This window comes from Triticum urartu, chromosome 5A, assembly GCF_056163025.1.
Source record: "Triticum urartu cultivar PI428250 chromosome 5A, HENAU_Tu73, whole genome shotgun sequence".
Classification (NCBI taxonomy): domain Eukaryota; kingdom Viridiplantae; phylum Streptophyta; class Magnoliopsida; order Poales; family Poaceae; genus Triticum; species Triticum urartu.
In genome coordinates, this window is record NC_141877.1 from 330,767,893 (window position 1) to 330,785,208 (window position 17,316).

General features: G+C 41.8%; 1 protein-coding gene across 1 annotated transcript; it reads right to left on the minus strand.

The window, feature by feature from the left end:
* Positions 1–1,922: 1,922 nt before the first annotated feature.
* LOC125555962 (uncharacterized) lies at positions 1,923–4,386 on the minus strand. The gene is made up of 2 exons (XM_048718768.2): positions 4,045–4,386; positions 1,923–3,166 (listed from the first exon to the last, which is right to left on the minus strand). The coding sequence occupies exon 2, from the start codon at positions 3,164–3,166 to the stop codon at positions 2,174–2,176; it is 993 nt and encodes a 330-aa protein (XP_048574725.2). The 5' UTR covers positions 4,045–4,386; the 3' UTR covers positions 1,923–2,173.
* Positions 4,387–17,316: the final 12,930 nt, after the last annotated feature.

Here is a 17,316-nt window from a genome sequence, read left to right on the forward strand (position 1 = left end):
GATAAAAATGTCTTGTGGTGTTGTTCTTTGGGGGAGGGGGCGTGGGAGGAAAGAAAACATGAATGCTTTTAGAGCGAAATACCCTTTCTAATGTGAGCCAACCCCTATAAATGCAGAAATTGAAGAAATGTTACTTTCTCCATTTGCACCTTTAGGTATAAGTGCACCAACTCATGGTGTGTATGAGCTGAATAGGAAATACCATGGTTTGAATACTATGGTCATCATCCATGAAGGAAGACATCATGGTCAATAGTCTAAAAGTATCTATCAAGACACAAGTGGGTTTCATGGTCTTGAGTATGTTACATGACTCGCTAATCTTAATTTTCCACACCTTTGAGCGCAACTACATAAAGCCACAATCTACGCGACAGTCAAATTTGGCCACTACTTATGGCAAATTAAAGTTCTATTCATAGATAGGATTACACGCTAACATAGTGTGGTATGTCATAACAACCTAAGGTTCGAGTAAACATGGGTGGGACCAAACTTGTTTTAAATAGAAGAGTCAAAAATGACATTTACATCTTCAAAATGCATTTGTAAAATTACAAATCTTGTTGAGGAACTACCCTAACTCAAATTCAAATAAGGAATAGGAGTGAAATCACAATAAAATATGGAATCACACCTAACATGCACATGTTTTCCATTAGAATACTTGTTCAAACTACAAAGATGATGTAGTGACAAAATTAAAGTCACAAATAAGATCTAGTAACAATGTTATTCCTATGGAGAACTCACCCTGAAAGAGTGAGTCCCTCCCAAAGAGGCTTGTCTTAATGATAGAGATGCTAGCTAAGCACCCTGTTGAGCTTTTGAAAAGAATACCCTAACAAACATGCATGCAAATGTGAAAGAACAAACAAGATCATTGTAAGCTTACCAAAATTTTCCTAGGGAATCAAACAGTATAGCTCATGAATAAGCCCGATTAGCACAAGTTGCTCCTCCAAAATTCTTTGAAAGATGAGTGCACCTTATCAACCTTTTTTTGATGAATTAAAAACTCTTTTGCTTTAAGAGTGTGTGAGATGGAGAATATCTTGTTAATAATTTATGAGCCAATCTCTGTTACCCACAAAAAAGACAACCTCTGTTTTATAATTAGCTCCATAATGACTAGTATTGCTTTAAACGAGAAGTGTGATGCACCTTGAAAGAGTGAGTACCTCCCAAAGAGGCGAACCTTGATGATGGAAATGCTAACAGAGCAACCTTTCAAGTTTTCTAAATAGAAATATGCTAATAGATCACGTGTGCAAATGTGGAAGAACCACTATTCAAGATATATTCCGATAAATTGGCTGATTTATCGCTTACTGTTGTCTGACCGATAAGATAAATCGATGGATAAATTAGCAGATATGGCGATAAATCAGTTGATATGTCGATAAACTGGACGATTTACCCTTTATATTGGGTCGACCGATAAGTTCCTGATAAGCGATATCCCCAACATTGGGAAGAACCAACAAAACCTTCGTAAGCCTATCATTATCATCTTAAGAAAACAAATGTTATAGCTCATGGATTAGCTCGATCGACAAGAGTCACAAGACCCTAGCTTTATTGTGAGCCAAAACTGCCTAAAAGAAGAAAAATGCTTGAAAATTGTTTGATGATAAACCATCTAATTCTATTGTACCCTCTTTGGTGGACGATGTAACAATCTCACAATGTTAATAGAAGGTTGAATTTAATTAAATAAAACCTCCCTTTCAAGAATGGGAAAGATCTGGTTAATAATTAATGAGATATATGTTATAACCCACAAAAGACCATCATGGCTAGTGTTTCTACAAATGAGGTTTCGGATGCTGAAATACAATCCATGGCACAATGTTTGGATCAGTGGGTAAACTAACTTAACTAAGAATAATGTGCATGCATTATCTACAACATCACCTAGATAAAGTTTAAACCATAAATCCTTCAATTATTAATGTCATGAAACAAACAATACTTAATCAAGCATCGCAAATGACACACATTGTCTGGATTTTCACTCAAATAAACAAAACAATCCCCACTTAAACGAAACATGAAAATGATGGAGCGAAATAAGTCAAGCAAGTAAAAAAAGAAGCGACGAAACTAGTAAGAAAATGATTGACCCACTTCTCCAATTCAATGACCTCCATTTCCCATTTTCTTCTTGCACTTACATCAGGGAGCTGCTGTTGAGGAGGCTCTGCCATGGGTTTGATCCTCCATTGTTGATCCAGTAGTAATCCCTCGATGACGCACCATTGTTGTCATCACCCCCACTGTTGTTATTGTTGTTGTTGTGTATATTGTTGTTGCCCATTGTCACATTGTTCCCAGTCTCGAGGTGATGCACGCCTCCTGATACAACACCAGCACCTCCACCATTGCCAACCTGTGGCTGCCATTGGAGCCCCATCACGCCCCCCGTACCATCATCTCCTTCCTCGCTAGTGCCCCCCTGAAATATTGAAGCAGTTGCAGCACCTATTCCATTTCCACCAACCACGAGATCACCATGTTGCTGCATCGGACCTGGAATGCCAAATGACGCCACTGGCGGCGTCATCAGCATCCCAATGCCTGATCCAGTGGCAGGCCCACCATAGTAGTAGCCATTGTTCTGACTGAGGCTGCCATCAAGAAGCCCTCCTGCGCCCCCTCTCAACACGTCTAGAAATGACGTCGTCCCACCAGGGGACATCACTGCCGCCGTGTTGGACGATGACGATGACCCAAAGGCGGTCAGGGAAAGGCTGCTTGGAATCTCAAAACCTGCAGACATAAACGTCGGGAGGACGTTGGCAAAGTTCATCCCTGTGCAGGCCGAGGGCGGCACGACAGCCGTGGGTTCCAACGAGGAGGCCACGCCGAGCTTGTGGGCCTCGAAGGTCCCCGGGCGCTTGGGCTTGCGGCAGCCGCCACCGATGGGGACGTTGCGGAGGGAGCCACCATGGGTCCAGTAGCGGCGGCAGGCCTTGCAGAAGTAGCGGGGCTGAGACATACTATAGTTGTTGTAGTAGCAGAACTTGGTGTTGCCAGACTTGCACCGAGGGCATTCCACCTTCTGCTCTGGCTTCGGCCGAGGCTTCTTCTCCGCCGCCGATGTCGCCTCCCTCGCCATCTGACCGGCCTTGCTCTTGGAGTTTGACGGAAACACTTCCTCCATCTGCAACACATGTGTACACACATATCGAATTAAATAAAGTTAAATTGTTAATCCCAAGGAGTGAGACATGTAGAATCATTGGTTAACTCAAAATGTCATGATAAGTGCATAATCAGGTCTGAAATTCTCAAATCCATAGAACAGATTCAATTAATCAACTACAACTCTAAGCGCCCATTCTTTTGGGCAGCTTAAAAATAAGCTTCCTTTCCCCATACTCACTAGTATTAGGATTCCTTGAAAGTCTAATCCCAAGATCTCCTAGTTACCTAACCAGGCAGGTAAGAAACCAAGACAAAATAAATAAAATCTTGGGTACAAAGTAGTGAATCCAACATGGATAAAAGAGAACTGCAAAATCTGATCCAACTTTTCATAAATCAAAGCAAAAAAGTAAAACTTTGTATACAAAACTAGTAAATCTGGCATGCATCCATGGATCAGTGCCTATTGAATGTGGTAACGGCTGTGTGCATGAACCGATGCAGAGCCTAGAAATATCCCCTTTTCGAAACGGAAACATACGATCGCCCCCTCTATTGTTCTAGCTACGAGCGGTTTGCTAAAATTGATACGACAACATCAAAATTACACAAACCAAACAAGGTAGGTCATGAATTAATTACGAATTCTTCAAAATCAAGATCTAGATACGTGCATGTACACAGGAACACGCAAACAAGAGAAATATTTTTTGGAATAGCCCGTGGTTAGATCTACAACGGGTATTAAAGTGAAGATCGCTAGCTAGCACATCTTGCGGAGAGCGATACTGCGGGATATTATCTAGAAAAAGTCGCATGCACGAGGAAGAAGAAGAAGAAGCTGGACAAGGCACAAATAGTAAGTGATATAAATCAAAGGAAGAAGAAGCTCACCAGGTGAACGAAGGGTAGTATGGAGTATAGGTGTTCTTTGGTCTAGTGCTATGGGATAGGGTGAAGTTGCCCACCTTTTTATACCCGTAAGGCTAGCCAGATGTTTAAACACTACCGCAGAATGAGCAAGCCAGATATAGGATCAAATTAATAGAGGGTGTGTTCATGTGAGTGATGAACTGTGTATAGCTAGTAGCACTGGTAAGACAGAAACGGCTGTAGAGCTATTGGCCTGTTGTCCCTGGAGGACAAAACGGCTAGAGGTGACGCACACACTAGAGAGAGAGAAGGACGGATGGCTTGCAAGCCTTGGGTTGGAAACAGAAAAGAGAGAGAAAGACGAGCCTAATGCCGGGACTCTTGTGCTGCAAGCTTCTCCATCCTTCCTCCTTCTGTTGCTTGTCTGAGCTTGGGGCCAACAGCAAAACATGGGGCCGGCCGGCTGTGCATACGTATGTGTATATTATCTTTGGCGTGCTATACACACAGATGGATGGATGCACTCTACGGGTCTATGACATGCATGGACCACACAACCTTCACACACCTGTCTCATGAGATAGCATGGGTATAAACAGCACACCAGGTCTCATCCAGTGCAAATCTTCATCGCCACTCTTCCTTTCCTTCCATTGTATATCTTGCTATCTTGTCAGTGACCGCAGCTAAAAAACACGGTGTAGGCGTGCCACATTCACGTGTCATAGCCCGTGGTGGAGTGGTTGTGTGCATGGACGTATGCATAGGCCAAGGTGAACTCTTTTATGGCATATCATTTTAGATTAAACTATCCATTTAAAAAATCTTGGGCTAGAACTCCATCATCTGCATTTCCGCAATTAATACCACCAATCAAATCATCGACCATCTCTATCTTTTCCTTTCCATGTATAGTACTCCCATTTCATTAATTCTCCACCGTCAAATCAATATTTGTATTTCCTCACAAAAAAGAATAGACATTTGTATAGTAACTTGGTAACGCTTGTTTCGAAAAAGTCATGGAAAATATCTGACATAATGAACTGGATGTTTGTCCTGTGCACTCGATTTGTAGTTAAATAAAATACCCCTATTTGTGTTGCACTATATTTGCAATATGGTTAATCATATGATTTTTCCTACCACCACCTCTTTAGTGAGGTTTGAATTTTCTGTAATAATGAAACAAACCATTGTCACCAAAGTCCATAGAGTAGTTTGTATTTAAATGACCACAAAATATCACAAAGCAACACAATCTAGATGTTTGAAATTCTAATCTACTACCCCCTAGAAAAGATGATGATTGCCCATCTTGTAGATAGAAAATGTTGACTACTATTGATCCATGGGACTATAAAAACAGGGAGCCAACCAAAAGTCAAGTATCATTATGAGATACCTTTTTAAATCAACATGACAACCTCTCTACCATTGGCCGCCTCAGCCTGGAAAAAATATGGTAGTTGTAATCTTTCCATATCCATAACTCCCCTCCCTACACGCTTGTGACAACTTTTGACTTCTCACATGATGAGGTGTATATCATGTTCCTACGTTGAGAAACCAAATAAAAGATGCACCATGGAGATGCCAACATATAGAAAAGATGGACCAAACAAGTGTCAAAAAATAGGGGATGAGGGACGGAGCAATACTACTATTCATTTTTACTATACACATGTGCTTCAAAGTAGCACCTAATTTTAGCTGATATCATAAACTGCTTCAAAGTATCACTACTTTATTTCATAGAGACAATGTTTGTTAGCATCCCAGGTTGAGCTTCCTACCTCCATCCCATGTGCAAACGTTTCCTTCACTCGTTGGACACATCACTATAATCACAGAGCCCACCACATCCCAAAAGACAAGACTGAAGGGAAGGTGGCACTGATATGTCTCAAATGTATCAATAATTTTTATTGTTAAATTCTATTATATTATCACTTTTGTATGCTTTATATGCCTTTTTATATTATTTTTCTAGACTAACCTATTAATTTAGTGGCCAGTGCGTGTTCCTACTTTTTTCATGTTTTTGGTTTTGCAAAAAATCCATGCCTACAGAGGTCCAAACGTGGTGAAAATTTACGAGGAATTTATATGGAAAATATGCAACAATAGAAGCTTCAGGAGGGAGCTAGAAGTGCGATGTGGGATGCACAAGCCTAGGTGACACGGCGCCAGGGGCACGCCATGCAGGCTTATGGGAGCCACGCAGCTCCGTTTGACCTAATTCCAAGCCTATAAATTCTGTGATTTCCTGAAACCCTCATAAGTGAACCGTAAAGAATTTTATCCCCACTACAAGCCGCTGTTCCAAAGCAATCCCATCTGGAGCCCTGTTCTGATACTTTGTCGGAGGGGGGGGGAATCATTGGGAAGGCCATCTTCATCAACCTTGTTGCTTCCATGATGATTTGTGACTAGTTCCCTTAGGACCTACGAGTCCATAGCAGTAGCTAGATGGCTTTCTCTCTCTTTTGATCTTCAATATAATGATCTTCTCTAAGATCAATATGATGTAATTGCTACTTGTGATAGGCGTTGGGATTTCCCCGAAGAGGAAGGGTGATGTAGTATAGTAGCAGAACATATTCCCCTCAGTAGAGAACCAAGATCTAGTGAACTAGTAAGAGATTCAGGCAAACAATTATCAACAATACCAGCACACACACACACACACACACACACACACATATTTGCACGCAACGCGGGCAAGAGGGTTGTCAATCCCCTTATTCTCGTTAATTCCAAGGATTAATTCTGATAGTGGTAGATAGATAAATTGCAAAATTGAATAAAAGTAAATAAATTGTAGCAAGGTATTTTAAGGTTTTGGCAATATGATGTGAATGAACCCAAGGGGCATAGCTTTCACTAGAGGCATTTCTCTCAAGAACATAACAACGGTGGGTACACAAATTACTGTTGGGCAATTGATAGAAAAGAGCATAGTTATGATGTTATTCATGGCATGATCAGTACACATGCCTTACGTTCATGACAAATAGACCGAAACAATTCTACATCTTGTACTATTACTCCACTTCGAGAGCGCTTCTATGCTTGCCTCTCTAGGTATTAAGTTCATAACTAACACTGTAATGCTTTAAGCATGATGACATAATGTAGACAAAGTAAGACCAATCAATATGATCGAACCCCATCATTTTACCCTTAGTAAACAAATACAGATACATGCCTCTCTAGCCCTTATGTCATGAGGTGAGGACACCGCAAGATTGAACCTACCACAAAGCACCTCTCCTGCTAAACATAAATCAAACTAGTTGGCCAAACTAAACTGGTAGATCAGGGATAAATACAAAGTTATAACAATCACACATAATAAAGTTTAGAAAAGACTCGGTTACTTTCAATGAATAATCTGATCATAAACCCACAATTCATCGGATCCCAACAAACGCACCGCTAAAAGATTACATTGAATCGATCTCCGAAGAGAACATTGTATTGAAGATCAAAGAGGGAGAGAGAGAGCCATATAGCTATTGCTATGGACCCGCAGGTCCCGTGGAGAACTACTCATGCATCATCGGAGAGTCATCAAGGTTGAAGTAGAGTCCCTCCATGATTGATTCCCCCTCTAGCAGAGTACCGACGGAGGCCTCCAGATGGGATCACGCCAGAACAAAGGCTTGCGGCGGTAGAATAATTGTTTCGGGTTTTGCTCTGGTGGTTTTTGGATTTTATGGAATTTACAGCCTCGGAATTAGGTCAGATGGAGTTACGAGGGGCCCACAAGCCTGGGTGGCGTGCCCCAACCTAAGCTTGTGGCTCTCTCATGCATCGTTTGATCCCCCCAAAGCTTCTAGGTTCCGTTCTGGTCTAGAAAACATCAACATAAAGTTTCATCGTGTTTGGACTTTGTTTGGTATGGGTTTTCTGCGAAACAATAAAATAGGCAAAAACAGAAACTGGCACTAGGCACTGAGCTAATAGGTTAGTTCCCAAAAATGATATAAAATTCCATATAAAGCATACAAGATTGATAATATAATAGCATGAAATAATAAAAAAATTATAGATACGTTGGAGACGAATGAGTAATATTTTTTGGTGTGTTTGTTGGGATCCGATGAATTGTTTGTTCATTATTAGATTATTTTATGAGCGATTTTCGACTCTCTTGAAGTTTCTCTCTTGTGTAATTTTATAGAGATTTCTATTTATGTGCCCTCGGTTCCTTAGTTCTACTTAGTTTGGCATGGCAGCAAACATTCCTGACTTTTCCCCTCTATCACTCGGCCCATTCTCAAGATTGCCAAACACAGCCTCGTCATCGGGTCAAAGTAGTTTACCGCTACCTAGCATAGTTACTGATGAGTGGGACTCGGGCTCTAATATGTCTACGTCGTATCTACCTTTCCTAATGCCTTTGCTCTTGTTTTGGACTAATATTCATGATTTGAATGAAACTTGCTCGGACTGACATTGTTTTCACTAGAACTACCATGGTGTTGTTTTGTGCAGAAGTAAAAGTTCTCGGAATTGGCCGAAATTTTTTGGAGATTTTTTAAGGAATAAATGAAGAATATTGGAACCAAGATACACTTGAGGGGGCCACCCTGTGCTGACAAGGCACCAAGGCATGCCTGCCCCCCCAGGCGCGCCCTGGTGGGTGGTGGGGCCCTCATGGCTCCGCTTACCATAATCTGGATACTATAAATTCCTATTTCCCAAGAAAAAATAGAGGAAGAAGTTTCATCGAGTTTCACGATACGGAGCCGTCGCCACCTACTATTCTTCATCGGGAGGCTAGATTTGGAGTCCGTTCTGGGCTCTAGAGAGGGGGATTCGCCTTCATCATCATCACCAACCATCCTCCATCACCAATTTCATGGTGCTCACCATCGGGAGTGAGTAATATCTTCGTAGGCTTGCTGAATGCTGATGGGTTGGATGAGATTCATCATGTAATTGAGTTTGTTTCGTTAGGGCTTGATCCCTAGTATCCACTATGTTCTGAGATTGACGTTGCTATGACTTTGCTATGCTTAATGCTTGTCACTAAGGCGTGAGTGACATGATTTCAGATCTGAATTGTTTATGTTTTCACCAATATATTTGTGTTCTTGATCCTACCATGCAAGTTATACGCGCCTATTAGCTGTTATGATCCGCATACCCCAAGGTGACAATAATTGGGATTCTTTTCGGTGATTACCGTAGTTTGAGGAGTTCATGTATTCACTGTGTGCTAATGCTTTGTTCCAGTTCTCTATTAAAAGGAGGCCTTAATATCCCTTAGTTTCCTTATTAATATTTCACACTGAAACCACCCTAGGGGGTGCCCCAGGTGCCCACAAGGCACTAGGGCGCACCCTGGAGGGTGGTTGGCCCCACAGGGACCCCCTCACTTATCTTTTTAGACCAGTTCGTCTCCTACGTCCAGAAAAAACCACTCCAGCTCTCTCTCTCCCTCTCATGTTCTTGCTCCTACATTTGGGATTTTCAATCTCTTTCCTCGGAGCTCCATTTGCAAAACTATTTTGGGGAATTGCTATTTGGTATGTGACTCCTCCATTGCTCTAATTAGTTTTTTCTCTAGTGGGTTATATTTTGCATAATTAGCTGCTCTTGGTGCTACTGAAAATGAGCTTGCATGTTGAATTCTTTGAGTTCCAAGTAGTTTGAATGCTTGAGATAGCCTCTAGACATCTATATGAGTAGTTACTATCAATCTTGTGACGTTTTGTTGACATTATTTTGTGGCCCAAATTTTTTAGAAATTCATTTGTAGGAAAAATGAATATATTCCAGAGGAGTTCCTCAAAGCGGAATGCCAAGGGAGTCCTTGGTGAATCCTCGTACAATGACATCAACACCCCGCATAGGATGGAGGTCCGGCCATGCGAATGGCCGCACATTTCCTTGATGACAAAGTCGGATTATACCAAGAGTTTGCGCAATTCATTGCAAATGCTGGACTTACCAACTTCCTCGCAGATGAGTGTGACCAACACCACATCCTCACAAATTCTTTTGTGCAAAACTTTCATTTCCTGAATACGCTCGTACCCTCTGAGCTGCACTTTGATTTATATGTTGAGCATCACGAGATACAGCTTACTGAATTTTGTGAGATATGATTGATTCCCTCTATTGGGGAAATTAGAGAGCCTCGACTAGAGGATTTTGAGGGCTTCCTCCACACTTTAACTGTGGGTGAGGAAAGGGGCGTGTCGCATGCCCGTGCTACTAGCTTGCAGTTTCCTATTGTGCACTACTTTGGTTTATTCATAGGGAAATGCTTAGCTCCTACACAGAAAGGTGGTTTACTATGTGCTCCCGGCCTCGCCATTTTATGTCATGCACTTAACAATGATAACACTTATAGCATTGGCGCTATCGTTGCATGCCGCCTGCACACTAATAGGATGAAGGGGAAAATTCACGATGGTATTTATGCTACTCGCTTAGTGAGACGTTTTAATGTTCATATACGCCCCCATGATTACTTGTTGCCCAGAGTTTATTTTGATCATCGGGCGATGGAGGACCATCACTTTATTGTTGCTCATGTGCCTCCGCAACACATTTTTTATAACTTGGTTTTTAGCGAGGAAACTCGTGATATTATTCCGTTGCCTACAATTGCTTTTTTTGACTGTCACGCCAGGAACGGATACGTCATCCTACCAGAGGACATCGTTGCCTACCGGAACGCACATGCAACAGTAGAGGAGGAGCCCCAGGAGTGGGACGCTCAGGTGCCGCCACCTTAGCACTTTCACATGGGACCGGATGGCTACTATAGATGGTGATTACCATGTTGGGCGAAGTCCTAAGCTTGGGGGTACGTAATTCCTTCCAACATTACATCCATGTTCACACATTTCATTCCAGTTATCGCTGTTCATCCTTTTTCATTGTATAATCCATGTTAGTTTTATTTTCTCGCTTTCTTCTTGTGTGTTTGAAAAACTTTAAGAAAATACAAAAATATATCTTGCTTCTTTTTGGTTTTTCTATGTAGTTTAAATTAGTTGTAGTATTAAAATAAAACCCAACAAGATTTCTCATTTCTTCTTTCGCTTGTTGGGAGCTTTCCCGTGTAAATAGTTTTTCTCATTTTTTGTTTTTCTTTCTTTAATTTGCTTTCTTCAAGAAAAAACAAAAACTCCAAAAATATTTTAGTTTGTTTCTCTGAAATCCTTTTCTTCCGTTGAGTCGTCGCGAGGAAAAGACCATGATGAAAATGTTGATTGGGTCTCATATGCATTACTGTTGATCTGACAAAGAGCCCATATTACCTTGTCTTCTCCATGATATTTATGTTCATGGTGTTTAAATCCTACTCATGCTAGTATTAAATGTTAATTATTCATAATGCATGGTTATGACCATTTTCTCTCTCTAGTTGGTCGCTTCTCAACCTATTTGCTAGCCTTCGCATGTACTAAGTGGGAATACTGCTTGTGCATCAAAATCCTTAAACCAAAGTTATTCGAGATGAGTCCACTATATATCTACCTATATGCAGTATTACTCTGTCGTTCCAAGTAAATTTGCATGTTCCACCTCTAAATATTCAAATGAACATATGTTTTGTGTGCCCGTACCGCTCATGGAGTGACAGGGGCGGTCAGTATCTTCCATGCTAAGCCGGTTATCCTCATGATGAGTTTTTATTCCCTCATCCTTGCATGAGAGGGGCCCGTAATCGGGATGCCCTGTCCCATGATTAAAATTACAAATAATAAAACAAACTCGCCCGGACTCTTATTGGTATGGTGGGCACTCAAGGATGCGGCTAGCCATGGCTTGTGTTTCTTGGTGGAGGGGGAGTAAACTTTACTTTTACCGCTTGGGAACCGCCGCTAATTTGTTTAGCATGGAAGATATTGAAAACTCTCAGTTGTAACATTGACTGGAAAGGTATACCTCCCAAAATTATATTTATATCTGATTTAAGCTTCGAGCTCTCGCACCTCTGCAAATCCCTACTTCCCTCTGCGAATGGCCTATGAAAGCACAAGTGCTCCCTGGGTGATTTTTGTAATTAATGTCAACATAACTTTGTTGGACTAATAGTTTTATCTAGCATATTTTAGATAAGTTCGACAGTGGAGTGGCAAGGACAACAGGATGTGGAACCCCTTCAAATTGATAAGGACAAAGTTTGGCAAAACCTCAAGACTCTTCATTTCTATTAAGTGATCCAAGATCACATTGAGTCCATAGGAAAGCCAATACTATTAAAAGGGGATGAGGTGTTGCTTAATGGTCTACTTGCTCAAGAGCTTAGTGATATTGCTCCAAAACCCTCGACCACTTTATCCATCCAAATATATCAAAACCCTAACTCCTAAATCGGCCCCGCTGATTCTTTCAATCCGGAGCCACCGAGTTCCCAGAAACCCTAACAATTCGGTCACACCGAGTTTATGCAATCGGTCTCACCGAGTTGGCTTGACAGATTTTCTGTTGGTTATTGCTTCACTTTGGTCCCGCCGAGTTGATGCAATCGGCACCACCAAGATGATGTTTACCCTAAGCCCTAGCACATCGGTCCCACCGAGTTGTTCCAGTTGGTCCCACCGAGATTCCTAACATTCATATTTTTGAACAGAGTGGTGGCACCGAGTTTCCTATTCGGTGCCACCAAGATGAGTCAAAAGTGTGTAACAATTGGATTTTTGTGGATGCTATATATACCCTCCACCCCTTCTTCCTCATAGAGAAGATCCATCAGAATGTGCCTACACTTCCACCATCCATTTTCTGAGAGAGAGAGAGAACCACCTACTCATGTGTTGAGATCAAGAGATTTCATTCCAACCTTTTGAACCTTGATCTCTAGCCTTCCCCAAGTTTCTTTCCACTCAAATCTTTCTTCCTCCGTAGCCAAATCTGTGAGAGAGAGTTGAGTGTTGGGGAGACTATCATTTGAAGCACAAGAGCAAGGAGTTCATAATCAACACACCATCTATTACCTTTTGGAGAATGGTGTCTCCTAGATTGGTTAGGTGTCACTTGGGAGCCTCCGTTGTGATGTGGAGTTGGACCAAGAAGTTTGTAAGGGAAAGGAGATCGCCTACTTCGTGAAGATGTACCCGAGTGAGGCAAGTCCTTCGTGGGTGATGGCCATTGTGGGATAGACAAGGTTGCTTCTTCGTGGACCCTTCATGGATGGAGCCCTCCGTGGACTCACGCAATCGTTACCCTTCGTGGGTTGACGCCTCCTTCAATGTGGACGTATGATAGCACCACCTACTGTAACCACACCAAAATTCTCCGCATCTCCATTGCATTTGCACACTCCAATCCCATCCCTTTACATTCTTGCAAATTGCATGCTTTACCTTTTCTGCTGCCTATACTCTTGTCATGCTTGCTTGAAATGCATTGTGTGTGCCTTAATCTGTGCTAAACTCTACCTTAACTTGAAGAAATTAAAAACTGCCACTTTTGCTTGTTAAGGGTCTAATCACCCCCCCCCCCTCTAGACCCATCTCCTCGGCCCACCTCCGGTTCCCCTCTTCTGGTATATATGTCATTTTGACCTAGAAAAAATAAGGGGAGGTCTTTCGGGACGAAGCGCTACCGTCTCGAGGTGAAACTTGGGCAGGAGCACTTTTGCCCTCAAGTGGAGCGATTCTGCGAGGGGAATTTCCCTCCCGGAGGGGGAAATCATCGTCATCATCATCACCACCAACTCTCCCATCTTGGGCAGGGAAATCTCCATCAACATCTTCAACAACACCATCTCCTCTCAAACCCTTGCTCATCTCTTGTGTTCAATCTTTGTACCAGGACCTTAGATTGGTGCTTGTGGGTGACTAGTAGTGTTGATTACATCTTGTAGTTTCTTACTATATGGTTTATTTGGTGGAAGATTATATGGTCAGATCCATTATACTATTTAATACCCCTCTGATCTTGATCATGATTATCATTTGTGAGTAGTTACTTTTATTCTTAAGGTCACGAGAGAAATCTTGTTGCAAGTAATCATGTGAACTTGATATGTGTTCGATATTGTGATGGTATGTATGTTGTGATTCCCTTAGTGGTGTCATGTGAACATTGACTACATGGCACTTCACCATATTTGTGTTAGGGAACGTAACATGCAACTTCAGAAATTTCCTACGCTCACGCAAGATCTATCTAGGAGATGCATAGCAACGAGAGGGGGAGAGTGTGTCTATGTACCCTCGTAGAATGAAACCGGAAGCGTTTGACAACGCGGTTGATGTAGTCGTACACCTTCATGATCCGCCCCAATCAAGTACTGAAAGTACGGCACCTCTGCGTTCAGCACACGTTCAGCTCGATGACGCCCTCGCCTTCTTGATCCAGCAAGAGGGCGAAGTAGTAGACGAGTTCCGGCAGCACGACGGCGTGGTGACGGTATTGGTGAAGAACAATCTCCGCAGGGCTTCGCCAAGCAAAACGGAAACTATGACAGAGGATAAACTAGAGGAACGGGGTTGCCGGCACATGGCTTGGTGTTTCTTGATGTGTCTTGGGTGCTAGCCCTGCCCCTCTATTTATATGTTGAGCCCTAGGGTCGAAACTTGGAGTAAAAAGCCTCCTCAAAGTCGGTTTTGCACGAAAGGTAAGAGTCCTTCTCGGACTCTAGGGCTAGACGCCAGTGTTCCCGGCGTCTACCCCCTAGACGCCAGGGTTCCTAGTGTCTAGCCTCTGGTCTCCGCAAAACTCCCTTTTGAACTTTCTAGAAGCCTCGTGGGCTCTCCCCTTTGGCCCAAATAAAGTGTTCTTGTACCCAAACATTTCAGGAAACATCCGGAACCCTTCCGGAGACCAAACTCTATTATCCCATATATCAATCTTTACCTCTAGACCATTCCGGAGCTCCTCATCATGTCCGTGATCACATCCGGGACTCCGAACAACATTTGGTCACCAACATACATAACTCATATAATACTATATCGTCAACGAACGTTAAGCATGCGGACCCTTCGGGTTCGAGAACTATGTAGACATGACTGAGACACCTCTATGGTCACTAACCAATAGCGGAACCTGGATGCCCATATTGGCTCCTACATATTCTACGAAGATCTATATCTGTCAAACCTTATGACAACTTACGTTACTCCCTTTGTCATCGGTATGTTACTTGCCCGAGATTCGATCATCGGTATCTTCATACCTAGTTCAATATCGTTACTGGCAAGTCTCTTTACTCGTTCTGTAATACATCATCCCGCAACTAACTTATTAGTTACATTGCTTGCAAGGCTTCTTATGATGTGTCTTACCGAGAGGGCCCCAGAGATACCTCTCCAATACTCGGAGTGATAAATCCTAATCTCGATCTATGCCAACCCAACAAACACCTTCGGAGATACCTATAGAGCATCTTTATAATCATCCAGTTATGTTGTGACATTTGATAGCACACAAGGTAGTCCTTCGGTATCCGGGAGTTGCATAATCTCATAGTGAAAGGAATATGTATAAGTCATGAAGAAAGCAATAGCAATAAAACTGAACGATCATAATGCTAACCTAACGGATGGGTCTTGTCCATCACATCATTCTCCTAATGATGTGATCCCGTTTATCAAATGACAACACATGTCTATGGTTAGGAAACTTAACCATCTTTGATTAACGAGCTAGTCTAGTAGAGGCTTACTAGGGACACGGTGTTTTATCTATGTATCCACACATGTATCAAGTTTCTAGTTAATACAATTCTAGCATAAATAATAAACATTTATCATGATATAAGGAAATATAAAATAACAACTTTATTATTGCCTCTAGGGCATATTTCTTCCAGTCCCCCACTTGCACTAGAGTTAATAATCTAGTTCACATCGGCATGTGATTTAACACCAATAGTTCACATCTTTATGTGATTAACACCCATAGTTCATGTCGCCATGTGACCAACACCCAAAGGGTTTACTAGAGTCAATAATCTAGTTCACATCGCTATGTGATTAACACCCAAAGTGCACTAAGGTGTGATCATGTTTTGCTTGTGAGAGAAGTTTAGTCAACGGGTCTGCCACATTCAGATCCGTATGTATTTTGCAAATTTCTATGTCTACGATGCTCTGCATGGAGCTACTCTAGCTAATTTCTACCACTTTCAATATGTATCCACATCAAGACTTAGAGTCATCCAGATCGGTGTCAAATCTTGCATCGATGTAACTCTCTACGACGAACTCTTTATCACCTCCATAACAGAGAAACATTTCCTTAGTCCTCTTTAGGTACCTAAGGATAATTTTGACCACTGTCCAGTGATCTACTCCTGGATCACTATTGTACCCCCTTGCCAAACTCATGGCAAGGCACACAACAGATCTGGTACACATCATGGCACACTTTATAGAATCTCTGACTGAGGCATAGGGAATGACTTTCATTCTCTCTCTATATTCTGCTATTGTCGGGTTTTGATTCTGACTCAACTTCACACCTTGTAACACAGGCAAGAACCCTTTCTTTGACTGATCCATTTTTAACTTCTTCAAAACTTATCAAGGTATATACTTTGTGAAAGTCCAATTAAGCGCCTTGGTCTATCTCTATAGATCTTGATACCCGATAAATAAGCAGCTTCACTGAGGTCTTTGATTTAAAAATTCTTATTCAAGTATCCTTTTTATGTTATCCAGAAATTATATATCATTCCCGATCAACAATATGTCATCCACATATAATATCAGAAATGCTACAGGGCTCCCACTCACTTTCTTGTAAATACAGGCTTCACCATAAGTCTATATAAAACCATATGCTTTGATCACCTCATCAAAACGTATATTCCAACTCTGAGATGCTTGCACCAGTCTATAGATGGATCACTATAGTTTGCACACTTTGTTAGCACCTTTAGGATCAACAAAGCCTTCTGGTTGCATCATATAAAACTCTTCTTTGAGATATCCATTAAGGAATGTAGTTTTGACATCCAGTTGCCAGATTTCATAATGTGGCAATTGCTAACATGATTCGGACAGACTTAAGCATAGCTACGGGTGAGAAGGTCTCATCGTAGTCAAATCCTTGAACTTGTCGAAAACCTTTTGCAGCAAGTTGAGCTTTGTAGACAGTAACATTACCATCAGCGTCAGTCTTCTTCTTGAAGATCCATTTATTCTCTAAGGCTTGTCGATCATCGAGCAAGTCAACTGAAGTCCATACTTTGTTCTCATACATGGATCCCATCTCAGATTTCATGGCCTCAAGCCATTTCGCGGAATCTGGGCTCATCATCGCTTCCTCGTAGTTCGTAGTTTTGTCATGGTCTAGTAACATGACTTC